Below are 21,949 nucleotides of genomic sequence, written 5' to 3'. Positions count from 1 at the left end.
TCTGTTGCCTGGAAGTTCACTGTTACAGTACCTGCAGGTTTGATTACACGTGGCAGCCGCCATTTTAAGACAACAGCCAGTCCCCATAGGATTCCTGGCCAGACTGACTGAGCCCCGTCTCCAGAATACCGAGACGCCAGACTGACTGATTACACCAGGCTTCCAGGAACCCGCAACCACACCAAGCACACCCAACCTCCAGAACCCCTGCCTGATCAACCATATCCCACCTCCAGAACCTTCAGCTGACCACGTCCACACACTGAGCTGCAGCTTCCAATTTGCCAACACATTTGGAAGCCAGAGCGGCCATCTTGAATAATCCTGGAAGCTGTAGCTCAGATCTTTAGGTGGGGCAAATCTCATCCTGAGACGCCTGCTGGAGACTTGAAGCTCATTGACAGGTAACTCTCATGCATCAGGCGACTGAAGACTGGGAAGTTTCATTACTATACAAGTGTTATACTGTAGATTTTCTTTTTTCTCCTCATTGAAAAATTTTAAGTTTTTATTTCTTTATTTGTCTTGCTCTCTTTTCCTTTTGTTTACCTGTTCCCTCAGAGTCTCTTTCTCCCTTTTTTGCTTCCTAACATTCAATTTCTTTTGATTATACTCTCACCCTTTCTATTATCTAGAACCTCTGTATATTCATTTCTTATCCCATTGACAGCCACATTCTACATCCCTCTGCATCCTCTTTGTCCTCCATTAGAACTGCTGATCTTATAGCAAATCTGTTTGTTTTACTGAAGATAATATTTGAACTCATTCTGTTTATTATGACAATTTTGTTATTGTCCTCAAAGGAGCTATTTGGTCTAGGATTGCATAGTGTCTGAATTGGGCACTGCTAATATTGATCTCCCCTTAAGGAAAAGGTATGGGAACCTATAGGGCCACTATAAGCCTATGGGGGAAAAATGCAATACCCCAGATCTGCACTGCTAGAGGGGAAGATACATGATCAACATGAAAAAACAAGGGAAGAAAATGATCCAAACAAATCTAGATTCTATATTAGTAGAATCCAATGACAGTATGTTAGAAGAAATGTCAGAAAAGGACTTCACATTATACATGATTAAGATGATTCCTGAAGCAAAGGATGAGATAAGAGAGCAAATGCAGGCAATGAATGATAATACAAATAAGCTGAAAGAGCACTTGCAGGAAGCAAAAGATCATTTCAAAAAAGAGAGATTCTCAAAAAACACCAAATGGAAATCCTTGAAATGGATTAAATAAACCAATTAAAAACCTCAATGGAAAGCATCACCAAAAGACCAGATCATTTGGAAGACAGAACCTCAGACAATGAAGAAAAAATATTTAATCTTGAAAATAAAGTTGTCCAAACACAGAAGATGATAAGAAATCATGAACAGAATCTCCAAGATCTATGGGACATCATGAAAAGACCAAATTTAAGAATTATTGGGATTGAGGAAAGCACAGAGATAAAAACCAAAGGAATGAACAACCTATTCAATGAAATAATATCAGAAAATTTCCCAAACCTGAAGAATGAAATGGAAAATCAAAAACAAGAGGCTTACAGAACACCAAATGCACAAAATCACATCAGATCCACACCAAGGCATACTATAATGAAAATGTCTAACATTCAAAATAAAGATAAGATTTTGAAGGCCGTGAGAGAAAAGCGGCCTTCAAAAAAAAATTACATATAGGGGGAAACCAATATGGATAGCAGCCGACTTCTCAACCCAGACTCTAAAACCTAAAAGGTCCTGCAACAACATATTTCAAGCTCTGAAAGAACATGGTTGCCAACCAAGAATCCTATACCCAGCAAAACTAACCTTCAGATTTGAAAATGAAATAAAATCCTTCCATGATAAACAAAAGTTAAAAGAATTTACAAATAGAAAGCCTGCACTACAGAATGTTCTCAACAAAATATTCCATGAGGAGGAAATGAAAAACAACAATGGAGGTCAGCAAAGGGAGGAACTACCTTAGGGAAAAAAACACTCAAAGGAGAAACCAAGCCAAATTAAAAACCAAAAATAAGCCAAATGACTGGGAATACAAATCATATCTCAATAATAACCTGAATGTTAATGACCTAAACTCATCAATCAAAAGACATGGACTGGGAGAATGGACTAAAAAGAAAGACTCAACAATATGCTGCCTGCAAGAGACTCATCTCATAGAAAAAGGCATCCACAGACTAAAGGTGAAAGGATGGGAAAAAAACCTACCATGCACATGGACTCAGTAAAAAAGCAGGGGTTTCCATCCTTATATCAGATAAAGTGGACTTCAAGCCAAAGTTAGTCAGAAGGGATAAAGAAGGACATTTCATACTGCTTAAGGGAACCATAAATCAGGAAGACATAACGATAGTAAATATTTATGCCCCAAACAATGGTGCATCCCTGTACATCAAAAAAATCCTGCTCAATTTCAAGAATCACATAGACCACAACACAATAATTCAGGTGACTTTAACGCACCACTGTCACCACTAGATAGATCTTCTAAACAAAAACCAACCAAAGAAACCATAGAACTCAACAACACAATCAATAACTTAGACTTAATAGACATATAAAGAATATACCGTCCATCAACGAATGGGTTCACTTTCTTCTCAGCAGCACATGGAACCTTCTCGAAAATGGACCATATGTTATGCCACAAAGCAGCCCTTAGGAAATGCAAAAAATTAGAGATACTGTCTTGTGTTCTATCAGATCATAATGGACTGAGAGTAGAAATCAATGACAAAATAAAAAACAGAATTATTCCAACACTTGGAGACTAAATAATATGCTATTGAATGAAACATGGATAACAGAAAACATCAGGGAGGAGATGCAAAAATTCTTAGAGGTCAATGAGAATGATGATACAACATATCAAAATCTCTGGGACACTAAGAAAGCAGTACTAAGAGGAAAATTCATTGCATGGAGTGCATTCCAGGAAAGAATGAAAAGTCAACAACTAAATGACCTAACATTACAGCTCAACACCCAAGAAAAAGAAGAACAGAATAACAGCAAAAGTAGTAGAAGACAGGAAATAATTAAAATCAGAGCTGAAGTCAATGAAATTGAAACAAAAGAAACAATTCAAAATATTGACAAAACAAAAAGTTGGTTCTTTGAAAAAGTAACCAAAATAGACAAACCCTTAGCCACACTAACAAGAGAAGGAGAGAACTCAAATTACTAAAATTTGTGATGAGAAAAAAATATAACAACAGACACCACTGAGACACATAACATAATAAGAAGCTACTTCGAAAATCTGTATTCCAACAAAATAGAAACTACAGAAGACATTGACAAATTTCTAGAGACATATGCTCCTTCCAAACTGAACCAGGAGGACATACACAAATTAAACAGATTATTATCAAGCAATGAAATAGAAGAAGCCATTAAAAACCTACCATCCAAGAAAAGCCCAGAACCAGATAGATTCTCAGTCGATTTCTACGAGACCTTCAAAGAAGAACTCATTCCACTACTTCTCAAAGTATTCCAGGAAATAGAAAAGGAGGGTACCCTACCAAACTCATTCTATGAAGCTAATATCACCCTCATACCCAAACCAGGCAAAGACACATCAAGGAAAGAAAATTTTAGACCAATATCCTTGATGAATATAGATGCAAATATCCTTAACAGAATATTGGCAAACCATATCCAAAAACATATTAAGAAAATTGTGCACCATGATCAAGTGGGGATCATCCCTGGAATGCAAGGATGGTTTAACATCCATAAATCAATAAACATAATCCATCATGTCAATAGACTTAAGGATAAGAATCATATGTTTATTTCAATTGATGCAGAAAAAGCATTTGACAAAATACAACACCCCTTCATGCTCAAAACACTAGAAAAAATAGGGATAGTAGGAAAATACCTGAATATTGAAAAGGGTATTGATGCTAAGCCCATGGCCAACATCATTCTTCATGGAGAAAAACTGAAAGCTTTCACTTTAAAAATGGAAACAAGACAGGGATGTCCTCTTTCACCACTTCTATTCAACATTGTCCTCGAAACTCTAGCCAGAACAATTAGGGAGACTAAAGAAATTAAAGAGATATGATTAGGAAAAGAGGAACGTAAGCTGTCACTATTTCCTGATGACGTGATTCTATATTTAGAGGATCCAAAAACCTCCTCCAGAAAACTTCTAGACCTCATCAATGAATTCAGCAAAATAGCAGGCTATAAAATCAACACCCATAAATCTAAAGCATTTTTATATGCAAGTAATGAAACAGCTGAAAGGGAAATGAGGAAAACAACTCCATTTGCAATAGTCTCAAAAAAGATAAAATACTTGGGAATCAATCTAACCAAAGAGGTAAAAAATCTCTACAACGAAAACTACAAAGCATTGAAGAAAGAAATTGAGGAAGACCTTAGAAGATGGAAAGATCTCTCATGTTCTTGGGTAGGCAGAATTAATATTGTCAAAATGGCCATACTACCAAAAGTACTATACAGATTCAATGCAATTCCAATTAAAATCACAATGATGTACCTTACGAAATACTTTATAGAGTAAGCAATCATGAAATTCATCTGGAAGAATAAGAAACACAAAATAGCTAAAGCAATCCTTAGTAGGAAGAATGAAACAGGGGTATCGCAATACCAGATTTTCAACTATATGACAAAGCAATAGTAACAAAAACGGCATGATATTGGCACCAAAATAGACAGGTAGATCAATGGTACACAATAGAGGACACGGACACAAACCCAAATAAATGCAATTTTCTCATACTAGACAAAGGTGCCAAAAATATGCAATGGAGAAAAGATAGCCTCTTCAACAAATGGTGCTGGGAAAACTGGAAATACATATGCAACAGAATGAAACTACACCCCTATCTCTCACCCTGCACAAAACTCAACTCACAGTGGATCAAGGGCCTTGAAATCAGGCCAGAGACCCTGCATCTTACAGAAGAAAATGTAGGTCCAAATCTTCAACTTGTTGGTTTAGGATCAGACTTCCTTAACAGGACTCCCATAGCACAAGAAATAAAAGCAAGAATCAATAACTGGGATAGATTCAAACTAAATAGCTTTCTCTCAGCAAAGGAAACTATCAGCAATGCGAAGAAAGAGCCTACAGAGTGGGAGAAAATCTTTGACACTCATACTTCAGATAGAGCACTAATTTTCAGAATATAAAACGAACTCAAAAAACTCTATATGAAGAATACAAATAACCCAATCAACAAATGGGCTAAGGATATGAAAAGATACTTCACAGAAGATCTACAGGCAATCAACAGACATATGAAAAAATGTTCACCATCTTTAGTAATAAGAGAAATTCAAATCAAAACTACCCTAAGATTCCATTTCACCCCAATTAGAATTGGGATTATCAAGAATAGAAGCAACAATAGGTGTTGGAGAAGATATGGGGAAAAAGGTACACTCATACATTGCTGGTGGGTTGCAAATTAGTGCAGCCACTCTGGAAAGCAGTGTGGAGATTCCTTAGAAAAATTTGAATGGACCCACATTTGACCCAGCTATCCCACTCCTTGGTCTATACCCAAAGGACTTAAAATTAGCATACTACAGAGTTACAGCCACATCAATGTTCATAGCTTTTCAATTCACAATATCCAGACTGTGGAACCAATGTATATGTCCTTCAATTGATGAATGGATAAAGAAACTGTGATATATATATATATATATAATGGAATATTACTCTGCCATAAAGAATAATAAAATTATGGGATTTGCCGGCAAATGGATGAAATTGGAGAATATCATGTTAAGTGAGATAAGCCAATCTCAAAAAACCAAAGGACGAATGGTCTTGGTGATAAGCGGATGATGACACATAATTGGGGGTGCGAGGGGAGCAAGAATGGAGGAATGAGGGACAATATAGAGGGAAAAGAGGGGTGGGAGGGGGGGGCAGAAAAAAATAACAGAATGAATCAAAAACTATTACCCTATGTAAATGTATGATTACGCAAATGGTATGCCTCTACTTCATGTACAAACAGAGAAACAAAATGTATCCCATTTGTTTACAATAAAAATGAATTTAAAAATAATAATAAGACTATGGCATTTGCAGGTAAATAGAGTTGTAGAATATCATGCTTAGTGAAAGAAGCCAATGCCCAAAAACCAAAGGACGTATGAATAAGTGGATGCTGATACAAGAAGGGGGGCACAGAGGAGGTGAGGGAAGAAAGGAGGAACATTGGATGTGTAAAGGGAAATGAGGGGAGGGAGTGGGTGGGGGAAGAAAAGATGGTGGAATGAGAAAAACATCATTGCCCTGTGTACATGTATGATTACACACATAGTATGGCTGCACATCGTGTGCAACCAGAGAAATGAAAATTGTACCCTATTTGTATACAATTAATCAGAATTCAATCTGTAAAAATAAAAAAAAATTGCTCAAAATAAAAAAGGGGGGCTGCCCCAGCTGGCAGCGAACCTAATCCCCCTGCAGAGGCTGCAACCCAGGAAGGGCAGGGTGAACCCGGGGGCCAGACAAACGACCAGCAAGTGGGCTCAAGGCCAGTTCCAGGCACAGTTAGCCTGGGCAGCATAAGGTCCTCAGAGGCTGTCTGGGTACTGCTGCCTCCTGCGTCCTGCCTCCCAAGCACACAGGCTCTGCCAGGAGCAAGACAAGTGACCTGGAGCAGCAAAGCAGAGGCCACCCCAGCCTCCAGTCAACCTCTGACTCTGAGGCCCTCTGCCCCAAGTTGTCCCCGCCACCACCACCAGAGCTCCACACTGCAGCCACAGGAGTCCCCACATGGCCACCCAAAATACCACCCCAACCACCAATGCAGTGTAACCAGACTCCCTCCACTGGCAAAGGAGGAGGATGCTCCCAGCTGGACACCTTGCCTGCCATTGCTGCCTCCAGACTCCTCACTTGCCTTGGCCAACACTGCCATAACCATACTCTGGACATCGTTGCCTCCATAGATGCCCAGAGCCAAGGCTGCACTGCCCTTTGCACTGCCCTTTGCAGCTTCCTGTGGTCAACAACACAGCCTGAGGTGAGTCTCCTTGCCGACACAGATACAACAGGACTCCCCACATAGTCTTTAGATGCCGAGGCTCGCTGATCAGTGCCTTCCCTGCAGATGGATGCCCCTGCTGCTGGATCCTGACACTGCCCATGGTTGCTGGGCACCTCCAATGTGGAACCCTGCTGTGGAACCGATGTGGAGCTGAGGATGGCCACTATTCACTTCAGATTCTGCAACTGGACTTCTTTCACAGTCACTGGATGCCTCCACAGGTGCCATCTACACCTCCAGGCTTGGAGAGGGTCAAGGGCGTCCCCTTCCATGCGTGCCGCCTGCTCATCCCTGCCAGGGGAGTAATGCACTGATTGGGTTCAGCCTCTCATAACCAAATCATTTCACCTCTACCCCTTCTTGCACTGTCTCACCCATGAGCTTTTGGGGGACTCCTAGTACCTGAACCACAGCACATCTTCATCAAACAGCTGAGCAACAGCGTAGCTTCTCCTCTGCACTTGCTGTTTCAACTTGCACTTTTATCTTATGGAGATGGCCTCTTGCCTTAAACATCATGAACCAAATTCTGGCACCTTCAAATTCCTTCTGGAACTTTCTCTCTTCTCTAGGCATAGGACAATCTGAGTTAGGGTCTTATCTGGATTTGACCTTGGATTAAGGGAATGTGCCTTGTTTCATCTTTTCTCCAGATGATGAAAACTTTTTCCATATCAGCCATAGGACTCTTTGGCTTTCTTATTACTCACATATGCCCTGGGGCAGCGCTTGAATTTCCTTTGAATTTTTAGTTAACTGACTACTGCAAGAGGCACAGCTTGTCATGTACCATGCAAAACATGAGACACTTCCCTTGATTAAAACAGTACAGGCCATTACTGAGTTATAAACTGGTCCAACTTAAATGTTGTGTCTTGAGGAACAAGAGGATGGCAAGACATTATCTGTGGAGCAGTAAGAACACACACACTAACTTTGCTGTCTGATGTGGACAGGGTGTGTAATGGCACGTGACAGTTAACATAGTTAACATCACAGGTCTGAATAAGAGATCTGAAAGCCTGAGATCCTCACCACTCCTTACGCAGTCACCTGTGCCCCATACCCAGGGGTCTCCAGCTCACCTCCTCCAGGATGGCCTGTGTGCATATTCCCCCACAGGACCCCTGTGCTCTTCGGGGGTCCATCTTCAGCTACATGGTGCTGGTGGTGCCACAGCCTGGGGAATGGACTGAGAACTTTTATGTCAATATAAAAGTTACTAAAATTCCACAATGTCATCCTGAACAAATAAAATAATTAACATCACAAAAATTAAAAGAAAATTTCAGAGGTGAGAGAAAGGATGGCTGTGGTGGGGGATCTGGGACTAGGAGCTCAGGGACTCACAGGTGGGGGGTGTCATAGGGGACTTCAGGACTAGGGCAGTGGGAAAATCTTCCAGGAAAAGGAGGACTGCTGACCTGATAGTTTCTTGACCTCCAGCCTCTGGTGTTTTGGTGCCTGAAAAGTATGTTGCTGCCAGGAGAGGTGGTTCTCTTGGAAAGGGTGGGATGGCAGCTTGGATCACCATCCATACCAACTGAAAGACAATGTGCAGTGTCCTCTGGGTTGCTTAGTGGCAGCTGAGTTGCCTCCTCTTCCTGAAGAGTCACAGTGGCCACTGGTGGCTCAGTCTCTCCCTGTGTGGATGGTGCTGGAGTTGGGCCATCCTCCAGGTTTGAGGGCTATCCTTCCTCCATCACAGGGACTTTGGTGATATGCTGTCTGAAGTGTAAGCAGGTGACCTGGGCCACTGCTGCTGGAGGCTGCTCTATCACTTGAGGTGGTACTAGAGCTGGAGGAGAAGCACCCCAACAGGACTGCCTTTCCCTGGGCCTTATCCCAATTCACACAACAACAATGCTTCTGAGAAGAGCCTGGCCCCTCTCCCCACAACAGGACATCTTCCCAGACTAGTGTCCACCAGCTGCAGGACGTCAGGATTGTCTGACTGGAGACCAAATGCCAGATCCCACTGACACCAGCACAGATTCCTCTGCACACACCTCAGTCACCACCTCAGTCCCTATCATCAGAGGGCTCAGACTCACTATGATCTCAGTTCTCCAGCTGTTTAAGGAGTCTCTGGACATGGAGGGTCACCTCTGATTCAGGCATGATGAGCAACAGGAAGATCCTGAGAATCTTCAGGTTGTCCAAATCCCGGGATCTCAAAAACTCTTCTGGGTTGAGGTGTAGCCATATTTCAATGATGAAGCAGAGGGTGCTGTGGAGTTTGGGGTGCGATAGGGAGCAATAACGGGAGAACTCCTTTAACTGGAACCTCCCAAGACCCACTGCATGGTGGTCTTCCCAAAGAGTGGCCAAGCAGGTCACATGCAGCAGAGCAAAGGGGAAAACTGTGAGGTACATTTGTGGGTAAAGGGCTCCCCATACTTGCTTCCCAGTCTCTATACAGAGAAGCATGGACATTCTGAATGGGATTGATTGTGTTGGGAAGGGATCCTCACAGGGCCGGTTCTGAGGCCCTAGTCACTCTTTTGTTCTTTGGGTTCCCAGAATCCCACCACAGCTTGCTATGATCCCTCTACAGGATAAGCCCCACATTATCTCAGTCGTCTTCTGGGAATCACACAGGGTGGAGCCTGGGGTTCACCCAGCCATTCTCTCCAACAGACCCCTAGGGACCTCTCTGGAGACAGTGGCCCTCCCTCTTGGCCCAAAGACCGCTCACTCCTTTCCTTCAAGGTGCTCCCCCTCAGCATCTGGCTGAATGTGTCCATGCCTAGAGAAGGCCAGGAGGATGTCACCTCTAACATCCTTTGACCCTCATCTACCTAGATGCCCATTGGGCTCAACTAGCTTCCTGAAAATCATGGAAGCTTCATGAGGGCTGGGAGGTTTTTCTGATCTTGTTCCTAAGTGATGGGCCAAGTGCCTGCCAATGGTAGGTGCTTCACATACATTTGAGCCATGAATCAACCCCACTACCTACTGCCTAGCAGCCTCAGGCCTCAGCCCCTTCAGTCCTCCCAGGGCTCTGTTCTAGCTACATGCAGATCAGGAGCCTTACCAAATGTGAAAACTGATTTTCATGAGACATCAGATTAGTGAGGCATGAGGAAGAAAAATCCTCACAGGGCGGGACAGGACCAAATGGGAAGGCCTGGGCCCTTGGTGGCCTGCTCCACAGGACCCAGCCTGAGGCAAACAGACCTGGGGCTCATCCTACTTGGTTTCCTAAACACCCAGCAGGGCTCTCCTCTGAAACCCTACTTTCCACAGAGCTGACTGATATTCAGAGGGATGCCTGCCATTCCCAACACCTATCCAGGAGATGGCCATGTGCCAGGGATTGGAGGTGATAAATACCTTTTACACAGCAGCTGCAATACCCTCTGGGTACTGGATGAATTTTGGTAGGAATACAAAAATTCTTGGATATAGCAGGTGTTCACCTTCTACAGGGCTCTGTAGAATGAGTGCTGTCGAGTATTCCCCTAGTCAGGACACTAGACTGATGAAATTGGTCATCTTCTTCCTAGGTTGGGGGGTCAAAGAGGGACATTTCAACATAGAAACAGTAGCCATCTGAAAAATGAGTCACTGCCATATGCCAAATGAAACAAAAGATTTTCCCTCAATATTCTCAGGGGATATGAGACACACATACACACAACAATAACAACAAACCTGGTGAGGGTCTGGGGCTATCAAAAGGGGATTCTAAGTGGTAGGTTAAGAGTGTCATCAGTTGCAGTGATCTATCCTGTATCACCTCATGTCTCCTTGGGAACAATTGCCAGTCATTGGGACCCAGTCCTGAGCCACCAACTCCAGTCCAGAAGGTCTCATACTCAGGTCTTTCCTGAGTCCTGAGTATCCACAGATTGGTAGACCACAAGAAGTCAGGGCTGTTGGCTTGATATCTCAACACCAGAGAGCAGACTGAGAGTGTATGTGTACTGGTGGTGCCTAGCTACGAGGGTTCCATGTTCTGTGTGTTTCATTGCCAAGGAAGTGAGGTCACTTCCTTGTGGACTCCTTATCTCATACAGGATGGTGCCAAAGGTCCACTGGGATGCAGGATGTGCCCTTCTTCTAATGACATATGCACAAGTGGATGCAGTTACCTCAACACACCCTAAATCAGGGGCCCAGACAGGCCCTGGGATAGTCAGCACACCCAATTGGGGAGACAAACCTTGTTTCATATCCATCCCCTCCTGCTGGTTATGTGGGTGACCACAAAGATGTAATTGTGCCTTGCAGGGCCTCCATGACTTCCCACCATGTTCCCTAGGGATCATTTTAGCATCTGCTTTTGAGGTTGGCATTAGTTGTATGTGTCCATATATACATGGATTTCCTGAGAAACCCTAATGTGTCATGTGTCTGTAATGCACAAACATACAGATGGACAAAGGATGACATGCTGCTCTAGCATGACCTAGTCTCACAGTGAGAGAGGGAAAGTCAAACTGTTCTCCTGCACACTGTTCCTACTCTGCTCCACTGGAAAGCTCTAGTGTGAATTTCAGAGAGAGCCTTCCCTTTGCCATAGACTGCCAATGGCTCCTGTGATATTTAGGATTGTCCCAATGTCTCTTCCCATTGTATGATGTGGGTACACAACAAGGGATCCCAAAACCACAGCATCCTGGTGCCCAAGGTCTGTAGCTCCCTCCCATTTCTAAATTCATCCTAGTTCTTCATCTTTCACTTGTCCTATCTCAGTCCCTCCTTCTACACCATGAACTCCAGGAGGACAGGGTCATTTCTCTGGCTCACTGTGGTCTCCGCAGCACTGGGGAGGAGGACTGAGTTGCTGTGGAAAAATAACACAGTGAGGATACAATGAGAAGCAGTCTCTCTTCCCCCTGGGGAGGACCCTAGCCAGACCCTGTCATCCTGGCTCTCTGATCTTGGCCTTCCAGCCTCTAGATCTGTGAAATATAACTTTCTATAGTGTAAAGGTCACCCAGCTGATGGTTATTTTTCACAACTCTCTACTGATTCCAACACAGGGAATCTGAACCAGATTTGGGAACTGCCTGTGGGCCATTGGAGGTACCCAGGAAAGCTGAGTACCACACAGTAAGTAGAGTGTCTGCACAATTTCAAGGCCTGCACACCCTGATCCTGTGGACACCAGTCACAGAGTAACATGCAGGCAGCACTCAGAACCAGGGACAGGCACAGGGGAGAGGACAGCCACCTCTACTGCAAGAGGCTGCCCTCCAAATTCAGCTGCCATCACCCTTCAGTGGGCGCCTCTGTGGCTTGCCTGCTTGACTTCCTTCTCCCTGCCTCACCATTTCATCTGGCCTCTCTTTGGTGTCCCTTCCTTTTTCTCACAGGATGACTCTGACCCTCCAGGCTTGACCCTCCAGAGCAAACTATCTCCTGTGATGGACGCAAAGGAGCACTGATCCTGGATGGTCCAGTCACACCCAATCCCATGACTTCCACTGAAATTATTAGTCAGGGGAAATGCTTCCCCTGCAAAGCTAAGTGGATGATGACACATAATGGGGGGTGGGAGGGGAGCAAGAATGGAGGATTGAGGGAATGTATAGAGGGAAAATATGGTGTGAAGGGTTGGGGGGGAAATAACAGAATGAATCAAAACCTATTACCCTATGTAAATGTATGATTACGCAAATGGTATGCCTCTACTTCATGTACAAACAGAGAAACAAGATGTATCCCATTTGTTTACAATTAAAATGAATTTAAAAAATAATAATAAGACTATGGCATTTGCATGTAAATAGAGTTGGAGAATATCATGCTAAGTGAAAGGAGCCAATCCCCAAAAACCAAAGGACAAATGAATAAGTGGATTCTGATACAAGAAGGGGGGCACAGAGGAGGGAAGGGAAGAAAGGAGGAACACTGAATTGTGTAGAGGGAAATGAGGGGAGGGAGTGGGTGGGGGAAGAAAAGATGGTGGAATGAGACAAATATCATTGCCCTGTATACATGTATGATTACTCATATAGTGTAGCTGCACACCGTGTACAACCAAAGAAATGAAAATTGTACCCTATTTGTGTACAATTAATCAGAATTCAATCTGTAGAAATTTTAAAAAAAGATTGCTCAAAATAAAAAAGGGGGGGGGCTGCCCCAGCTGGCATTCAACCTACTCCCCTTGCAGAGGCTGAAACCCAGGGAAAGGCAGGGTGAACCTGGGGGTGGGGCAAGCAACCACCCATTGGGCTCCAGGTCAGTGCCAGGCACAGTTAGCCTGGGCAGCATAAGGTCCTCAGAGGCTGTCTGGGTACCGCTGCCTCCTGTGTCCTTCCTCCAGAGCACACAGGCTCTGCCAGGGGCAAGACCATTGGCCTGGAGCAGCAAAGCAGAGGCCACCCCAGCCTCCAGTCAACCTCTGACTCTGAGGCCCTCTGCCTCAAGCTGTCCCCGCCACCACCACGAGAGCTCCACGCTGCAGCCACAGGTGTCGCCACATGGCCACCCACAATGCCACCCCCACACCCGCTGCACTGTAATCAGACTCCCTCCACTGGCAAAGGAGGAGGATGCTCCCAGCTGGACACCTCGCCTGACATTGCTGCCTCCAGACTCCTCACTTGCCTTGGCCAACACTGCCATAACCATACTCTGGACACCGTTGCCTCCATTGATGCCCAGAGCCAAGGCTGCACTGCCCTTTGCACTGCCCTTTGCAGCTTTCTGTGGTCAACAACACAGCCTGAGGTGAGTCTCCTTGCCGACACAGATACAACAGGACTCCCCACATAGCTTGTAGATGCCGAGGCTCGCTGATCAGTGCCTTCCCTGCAGATGGATGCCCCTGCTGCTGGATCCTGACACTGCCCATGGTTGCTGGGCACCTCCAATGTGGAACCCTGCTGTGGAACCGATGTGGAGCTGAGGATGGCCACTATGCACTTCAGACCCTGCAACCGGACTTCTTTCACAGCCACTGGACGCCTCCACAGGTGCCATCTACACCTCCAGGCTTGGAGAGTGTCGAGGGCGTCCCCTTCCATGCGTGCCGCCTGCTCATCCCTGCCAGGGGAGTAATGCACTGATTGGGTTCAGCCTCTCATAACCAAATCATTTCACCTCTACCCCTTCTTGCACTGTCTCACCCATGAGCTTTTGGGGGACTCCTAGTACCTGAACCACAGCACGTCTTCATCAAACAGCTGAGCAACAGCGTAGCTTCTCCTCTGCACTTGCTGTTTCAACTTGCACTTTTATCTTATGGAGATGGCCTCTTGCCTTAAACATCATGAACCAAATTCTGGCACCTTCAAATTCCTTCTGGAGCTTTCTCTCTTCTCTAGGCATAGGACAATCTGAGTTAGGGTCTTATCTGGATTTGGCCTTGGATTAAGGGAATGTGCCTTGTTTCATCTTTTCTCCAGATGATGAAAACTTTTTCCATATCAGCCATAGGACTCTTTGGCTTTCTTATTACTCACATATGCCCTGGGGCAGCGCTTGAATTTCCTTTGAATTTTTAGTTAACTGACTACTGCAAGAGGCACAGCTTGTCATGTACCATGCAAAACATGAGACACTTCCCTTGATTAAAACAGTACAGGCCATTACTGAGTTATCAACTGGTCCAACTTAAATGTTGTGTCTTGAGGAACAAGAGGATGGCGAGACATTATCTGTGGAGCAGTAAGAACACACATGCTAACTTTGCTGTCTGATGTGGACAGGGTGTGTAATGGCACGTGACAGTTAACAGTTAACATCACAGGTCTGAATAAGAGATCTGAAAGTCTGAGATCCTCACCACCCCTTACGCAGTCACCTGTGCCCCATACCCAGGGGTCTCCAGCTCACCTCCTCCAGGATTGCCTGTGTGCATCTTCCCCCACAGGACCCCTGTGCTCTTCGGGGGTCCATCTTCAGCTACATGGTGCTGGTGGTGCCACAGCCTGGGGAATGGACTGAGAACTTTTATGTCAATATAAAAGTTACTAAAATTCCACAATGTCATCCTGAACAAATAAAATAATTACCATCACAAAAATTAAAAGAAAATTTCAGAGGTGAGAGAAAGGATGGCTGTGCTGGGGGATCTGGGACTGGGAGCTCAGGGACTCACAGGTGGGGGGTGTCATAGGGGACTTCAGGACTAGGGCAGTGGGAAAATCTTCCAGGAAAGGAGGACTACTGACCTGATAGTTTCTTGACCTCCAGCCTCTGGTGTTTTGGTGCCTGAAAATTATGTTGCTGCCAGGAGAGGTGGTTCTCTTGGAAAGGGTGGGATGGCAGCTTGGATCACCATCCATACCAACTGAAAGACAATGTGCAGTGTCCTCTGGGTTGCTTAATGGCAACTGAGTTGCCTCCTCATCCTGAAGGGTCACAGTGGCCACTGGTGGCTCAGTCTCTCCCTGTGTGGATGGTGCTGGAGTTGGGCCATCCTCCAGGTTTGAGGGCTATCCTTCCTCCATCACAGGGACTTTGGTGATATGCTGTCTGAAGTGTAAGCAGGTGACCTGGGCCACTGCTGCTGGAGGCTGCTCTATCACTTGAGGTGGTGCTAGAGCTGGAGGAGAAGCACCCCAACAGGACTGCCTTTCCCTGGGCCTTATCCCAATTCACACAACAACAATGCTTCTGAGAAGAGCCTGGCCCCTCTCCCCACAACAGGACATCTTCCCAGACTAGTGTCCACCAGCTGCAGGACATCAGGCTTGTCTGACTGGAGACCAAATGCCAGATCCCACTGACACCAGCACAGATTCCTCTGCACACACCTCAGTCACCACCTCAGTCCCTATCATCAGAGGGCTCAGACTCACTGTGATCTCAGTTCTCCAGCTGTTTAAGGAGTCTCTGGACATGGAGGGTCACCTCTGATTCAGGCATGATGAGCAACAGGAAGATCCTGAGAATCTTCAGGTTGTCCAAGTCCCAGGATCTCAAAAACTCTTCTGGATTGAGGTGTAGCCATATTTCAATGATGGAGCAGAGGGTGCTGTGGAGTTTGGGGTGCAATAGGGAGCAATAACGGGAGAACTCCTTTAACTGGAACCTCCCAAGACCCACTGCATGGTGGTCTTCCCAAAGAGTGGCCAAGCAGGTCACATGCAGCAGAGCAAAGGAGGGAAACCTGTGAAGTACATTTGTGGGTAACAGGCTCCCCATACTTGCTGCCCAGTCTCTACACAGAAAAGCATGGGCATTCTGACTGGGACTGACTATGTTGGGTAGGGATCCTCACAGGGCCTGGCTCTGAGGCCCTAATGACACTTCTGTTCTTTGGGTTCCAAGAATCCGACCACAGCTTGCTATGATCCCTCTACAGGATAAGCACCAGATTACCTCAGTCCTCTTCTGGGAAACACACAGGGTGGAACCTTGGGTTCACCCAGCCATTCTCTCCAACAGAACCCCAAGTGACATCTCTGGAGACAGGGGCCCTACCTCTTGGCCCAAAGACCACTCACAGCTTTCCTTCAAGGTGCTCCCCCTCAGCATCTGGCTGAATGTGTCCATGCCTAGAGAAGGCCAGGAGGATGTCACCTCTAACATCCTTTGACCCTCATCTACCTAGAGGCCCATTGGGCTCAACTAGCTTCCTGAAAATCATGGAAGCTTCATGAGGGCTGGGAGGTTTGTCTGTACTTGTTCCTAAGTGATGGGCCAAGTGCCTGCCAATGGTAGTTGCTTCACATACATTTGAGCCATGAATCAACCCCACTACCTACTGCCTAGCAGCCTCAGGCCTCAGCCCCTTCAGTCCTCCCAGGGCTCTGTTCTAGCTACATGCAGATCAGGAGCCTTACCAAATGAGAAAACTGATTTTCATGAGACATCAGATTAGTGAGGCATGAGGAAGAAAAATCCTCACAGGGCGGGACAGGACCAAATGGGAAGGCCTGGGCCCTTGGCAGCCTGCTCCACAGGACCCAGCCTGAGGCAAACAGACCTGGGGCTCATCCTACTTGGTTTCCTAAACACCCAGCAGGGCTCTCCTCTGAAACTCTACTTTCCACAGAGCTGACTGATATTCAGAGAGATGCCTGCCATTCCCAACACCTATCCAGGAGATGGCCATGTGCCAGGGATTGGAGGTGATAAATACCTTTTACACAGCAGCTGCAATACCCTCTGGGTACTGGATGAATTTTGGTAGGAATACAAAAATTCATGGATATAGGAGGTGTTCACCTTCTACAGGGCTCTGTAGAATGAGTGCTGTCGAGTGTTCCCCTAGTCAGGACACTAGACTGATGAAATTGGTCATCTTCTTCCTAGGTTGGGGGGTCAAAGAGGGACATTTCAACATAGAAACAGTAGCCATCTGAAAAATGAGTCACTGCCATATGCCAAATGAAACAAAATATTTTCCCTCAATATTCTCAGGGGATATGAGACACACATACACACAACAATAACAACAAACCTGGTGAGGGTCTGGGGCTATCAAAGGGGATTCTAAGTGGTAGGTTAAGAGTGTCATCAGTTGCAGTGATCTGTCCTGTATCACCTCATGTCTCCTTGGGAACAATTGCCAGTCATTGGGACCCAGTCCTGAGCCACCAACTCCAGTCCAGAAGGTCTCATATTCAGGTCTTTCCTGAGTCCTGAGTATCCACAGATTGGTAGACCACAAGAAGTCAGGGCTGTTGGCTTGATATCTCAACACCAGAGAGCAGACTGAGAGTGTATGTGTACTGGTGGTGCCTAGCTACGAGGGTTCCACGTTCTGTGTGTTTCATTGCCAAGGAAGTGAGGTCACTTCCTTGTGGACTCCTTATCTCATACAGGATGGTGCCAAAGGTCCACTGGGATGCAGGATGTGCCCTTCTTCTAATGACATATGCACAAGTGGATGCAGTTACCTCAACACACCCTAAATCAGGGGCCCAGACAGGCCCTGGGATAGTCAGCACACCCAATTGGGGAGACAAACCTTGTTTCATATCCATCCCCTCCTGCTGGTTATGTGGGTGACCACAAAGATGTAATTGTGCCTTGCAGGGCCTCCATGACTTCCCACCATGTTCCCTAGGGATCATTTTAGCATCTGCTTTTGAGGTTGGCATTAGTTGTATGTGTCCATATATACATGGATTCCCTGAGAAACCCTAATGTGTCATGTGTCTGTAATGCACAAACATACAGATGGACAAAGGATGACATGCTGCTCTAGCATGACCTAGTCTCACAGTGAGAGAGGGAAAGTCAACTTCTCTCCTGCACACTGTTCCTACTCTGCTCCACTGGAAAGCTCTAGTGTGAATTTCAGAGAGAGCCTTCCCTTTGCCATAGACTGCCAATGGCTCCTGTGATATTTAGGATTGTCCCAATGTCTCTTCCCATTGTATGATGTGGGTACACTATAAGGGATCCCAAGACCACAGCATCCTGGTGCCCAAGGCCTGTAGCTCCCTCCCATTTCTAAATTCATCCTAGTTCTTCATCTTTCACTTGTCCTATCTCAGTCCCTCCTTCTACACCATGAACTCCAGGAGGACAGGGTCCTTTCTCTTGCTCACTGTGGTCTCCGCAGCACCGGGGAGGAGGACTGAGTTGCTGTGGAAAAATAACACGGTGAGGATACAATGAGAAGCAGTCTCTCTTCCCCCTGGGGAGGGCCCTAGCCAGACCCTGTCATCCTGGCTCTCTGATCTTGGCCTTCCAGCCTCTAGATCTGTGAAATATAAGTTTCTGTAGTGTGAAGGCCACCCTGTTGATGATTATTTTTCACAGCTCTCTACTGATTCCAACACAGGGAATCTGAGAAGATTTGGGAACTGTCTGTAGGCCATTGGAAGTACCCAGGAAAGCTGAGTACCACACAGTAAGTAGAGTGTCTGCACAATTTCAGGGCCTGCACACCCTGATCCTGTGGACACCTGTCACACAGTAACCTGCATGCAGCACTCAGGACCAGGGCAAGCACAGGGGAGAGGACAGCCACCTCTACTGCAAGAGGCTGCCCTCCAAATTCAGCTGCCATCACCCTTCAGTGGGCACCTATGGCTTCCCTGCTTGGCTTCCATCTCCCTGCCTCACCATTTCATCTGGACTCTCTTTGGTGTTCCTTCTTTCTCTCACAGGATGACTCTGACCCTCCAGACTTGACCCTCCAGAGCAATCTATCCCGTGTGTTGGACACAAAGGAGCACTGACCCAGGATGGTCCAGTCACACCCAATCCCATGATTTCCACTGAAATTATTAGGCAGGGGAAACGCTTCTCGTGCAATGCTAAGCGGATGATGACACATAATGGGGGGTGGGAGGGGAGCAAGAATGGAGGATTGAGGGAATATATAGAGGGAAAATATTGTGCAAGGAGTGGGGGGGAGAAAAAATAACAGAATGAATCAAAACCTATTACCCTACGTAAATGTATGCTTATGCAAATGGTATGCCTCTAGTTCATGTACAAACAGAGAAGCAAGATGTATCCCATTTGTTTACGATAAAAATGAATTTAAAAAATAATAATAAGACTATGGCATTTGCATGTAAATAGAGTTGGAGAATATCATGCTAAGTGAAAGAAGCCAATCCTCAAAAACCAAAGGACAAATGAATAAGTGGATGCTGATACAAGAAGGGGGGCACAGAGGAGGGAAGGGAAGAAAGGAGGAACACTGAATTGCGTAGAAGGAAATGATGGGAGGGAGTGGATGGGGGAAGAAAAGATGGTGGAATGAGACAAACATCATTGCCCTGTGTGCATGTATGATTACACATATAGTGTGGCTGCACATCGTGTAGAACCAGAGAAATGAAAATTGTACCCTATTTGTGTACAATTAATCAGAATTCAATCTGTAGAAATAAAAAAAGATTGCTCAAAATAAAAGAGGGGGGGCTGCCCCAGCTGGCAGTCAACCTACTCCCCCTGCAGAGGCCAAAACCCAGGGAAAGGCAGGGTGAACCCGGGGGTGAGGCAAACGACCACCCAGTGGGCTCCAGGTCAGTGCTAGGCACAGTTAGCCTGGGCAGCATAAGGTCCTCAGAGGCTGTCTGGGTACCGCTGCCTCCTGTGTCCTTCCTCCAGAGCACACAGGCTCTGCCAGGGGCAAGACTATTGGCCTGGAGCAGCAAAGCAGAGGCCACCCCAGCCTCCAGTCAACCTCTGACTCTGAGGCCCTCTGCCTCAAGCTGTCCCCGCCACCACCACGAGAGCTCCACGCTGCAGCCACAGGAGTCGCCACATGGCCACCCACAATGCCACCCCCACACCCGCTGCACTGTAATCAGACTCCCTCCACTGGCAAAGGAGGAGGATGCTCCCAGCTGGACACCTCGCCTGCCATTGCTGCTTCCAGACTCTTCACTTGCCTTGGCCACCATGGTCATAACCAGACTCCGGACACCGATGCCTCCATGGATGCCCAACACCAAGGCTGCACTGCCCTTTGCAGCTTCCTGTGGTTGTCCTCCCAGCCTGAGGTGAGTCTCCTGCCACCAAAGATACAACAGGACTCCCCAAACTGCCTTTAGACACCAAGGCTCGCTGATCAGTGCCTTTCCTGCAGATGGATGCTACTGCTGCTGAATTCTGACACTGCCCATGGTTGCTGGGCACCTCCAATGTGGAACTCTGCTGTGGAACCGTTGTGGAGCTGAGGATGGCCACTATGCACTTCAGATCCTGCAACCAGACTTCTTTCACAGCCACTGGATGCCTCCACAGGTGCCACCTACACCTCCAGGCTTGGAGAGTGTCGAGGGCGTCCCCTTCCATGAGTGCAACCTGCTCATCCCTGCCAGGGGAGTAATGCACTGATTGGGTTCAGCCTCTCATAACCAAATCATTTCACCTCTACCCCTTCTTGCACTGTCTCACCCATGAGCTTTTGGGGGACTCCTAGTACCTGAACCACAGCACGTCTCCATCAAACAGCTGAGCAAGAGCGTAGCTTCTCCTCAGCACCTATTGCTTCACCTTGCATGTTTATTTTATGGAGATGGCCTCTTGCCTTAAACATCATGAACCAAACTCTGGCACCTTCAAATTCCTTCTGGAGCTTTCTCACTTCTCTAGGCATTAGAGCAATCTGAGTTAGGGTTCATCTGTATTTGGCCTTGGGTTAATGGAATGTGCCTTGTTTCATCTTTTCTCCAGATGATGAAAACTGTTTCCATATCAGCCATAGAGGTCTTTAGCTTTATTATCACTCACATATGCCCTGGAGCAGCACTTGAATTTCCTTTGCACTTTCAGTGGACTGACTAGAGCAAGAGGCACAGCTTGTCATACACCATGTAAAACATGAGACTCATTCTTTGATTCAAATGGTACAGGCCATTACTGAGTTATAAACTGGTCCAAATTCAACATTGTGCCTTAGGGAATAAGAGGATGGTGAGACATGGTCTGTGGAGCAGTAAGAACACACATACTAACTTTGCTGTCTGATGTGGACAGGGTGTGTAGTGGCATGTGACAGTTAACATAGTTAACATCACAGGTCTCAATAAGAGATCTGAAGGCCTGAGATCCTCACCACCCCTTAAGCAGTCACCTGTGCCCCAGACCCAGGGGTCTCCAGCTCACCTCCTCCAGGATGGCCTGTGTGCATCTTCCCCCACAGGACCCCTGTGCTCTTCGGGGGTCCATCTTCAGCTACATGGTGCTGGTGGTGCCACAGCCTGGGGAATGGACTGAGAACTTTTATGTCAATAGAAAATTTACTAAAATTCCACAATGCCATCCTGAACAAATAAAATAATTAACATCACAAAAAATAAAAGATAATTTCAGAGGGGAGAGGAAGGATAGCTGTGGTGGGGGATCTGGGACTAGGAGCTCAGGGACTCAAAGGTGGGGGGTGTCACAGGGGACTTCAGGACTAGGGCAGCGGGAAAACCTTCCAAGAGAAGGAGGGCTGCTGACCTGATAGTTTCTTGACCTCCAGTCTCTGGTGTTTTGGTGCCT

At 46.2% G+C, this 21,949-nt stretch overlaps 1 protein-coding gene across 1 annotated transcript in view; it reads right to left on the bottom strand.

Moving 5' to 3' along the window:
* Positions 1-21,949, bottom strand: part of LOC124973978 (serine/threonine-protein phosphatase 2A 56 kDa regulatory subunit delta isoform-like) — a 36,343-nt gene that overhangs the window by 7,993 nt on the left and 6,401 nt on the right. Inside the window, 3 exon segments of the mRNA XM_047537578.1 lie at positions 6,903-7,033; positions 9,188-9,311; positions 13,614-13,744. Of these exon segments, the coding sequence (XP_047393534.1) occupies positions 6,903-7,033; positions 9,188-9,311; positions 13,614-13,744 (386 nt within the window).

This window comes from Sciurus carolinensis, unplaced genomic scaffold (assembly GCF_902686445.1).
Source record: "Sciurus carolinensis unplaced genomic scaffold, mSciCar1.2, whole genome shotgun sequence".
In the NCBI taxonomy this organism is placed as follows: domain Eukaryota; kingdom Metazoa; phylum Chordata; class Mammalia; order Rodentia; family Sciuridae; genus Sciurus; species Sciurus carolinensis.
This window is presented reverse-complemented; position numbering and strand designations above follow the sequence as displayed.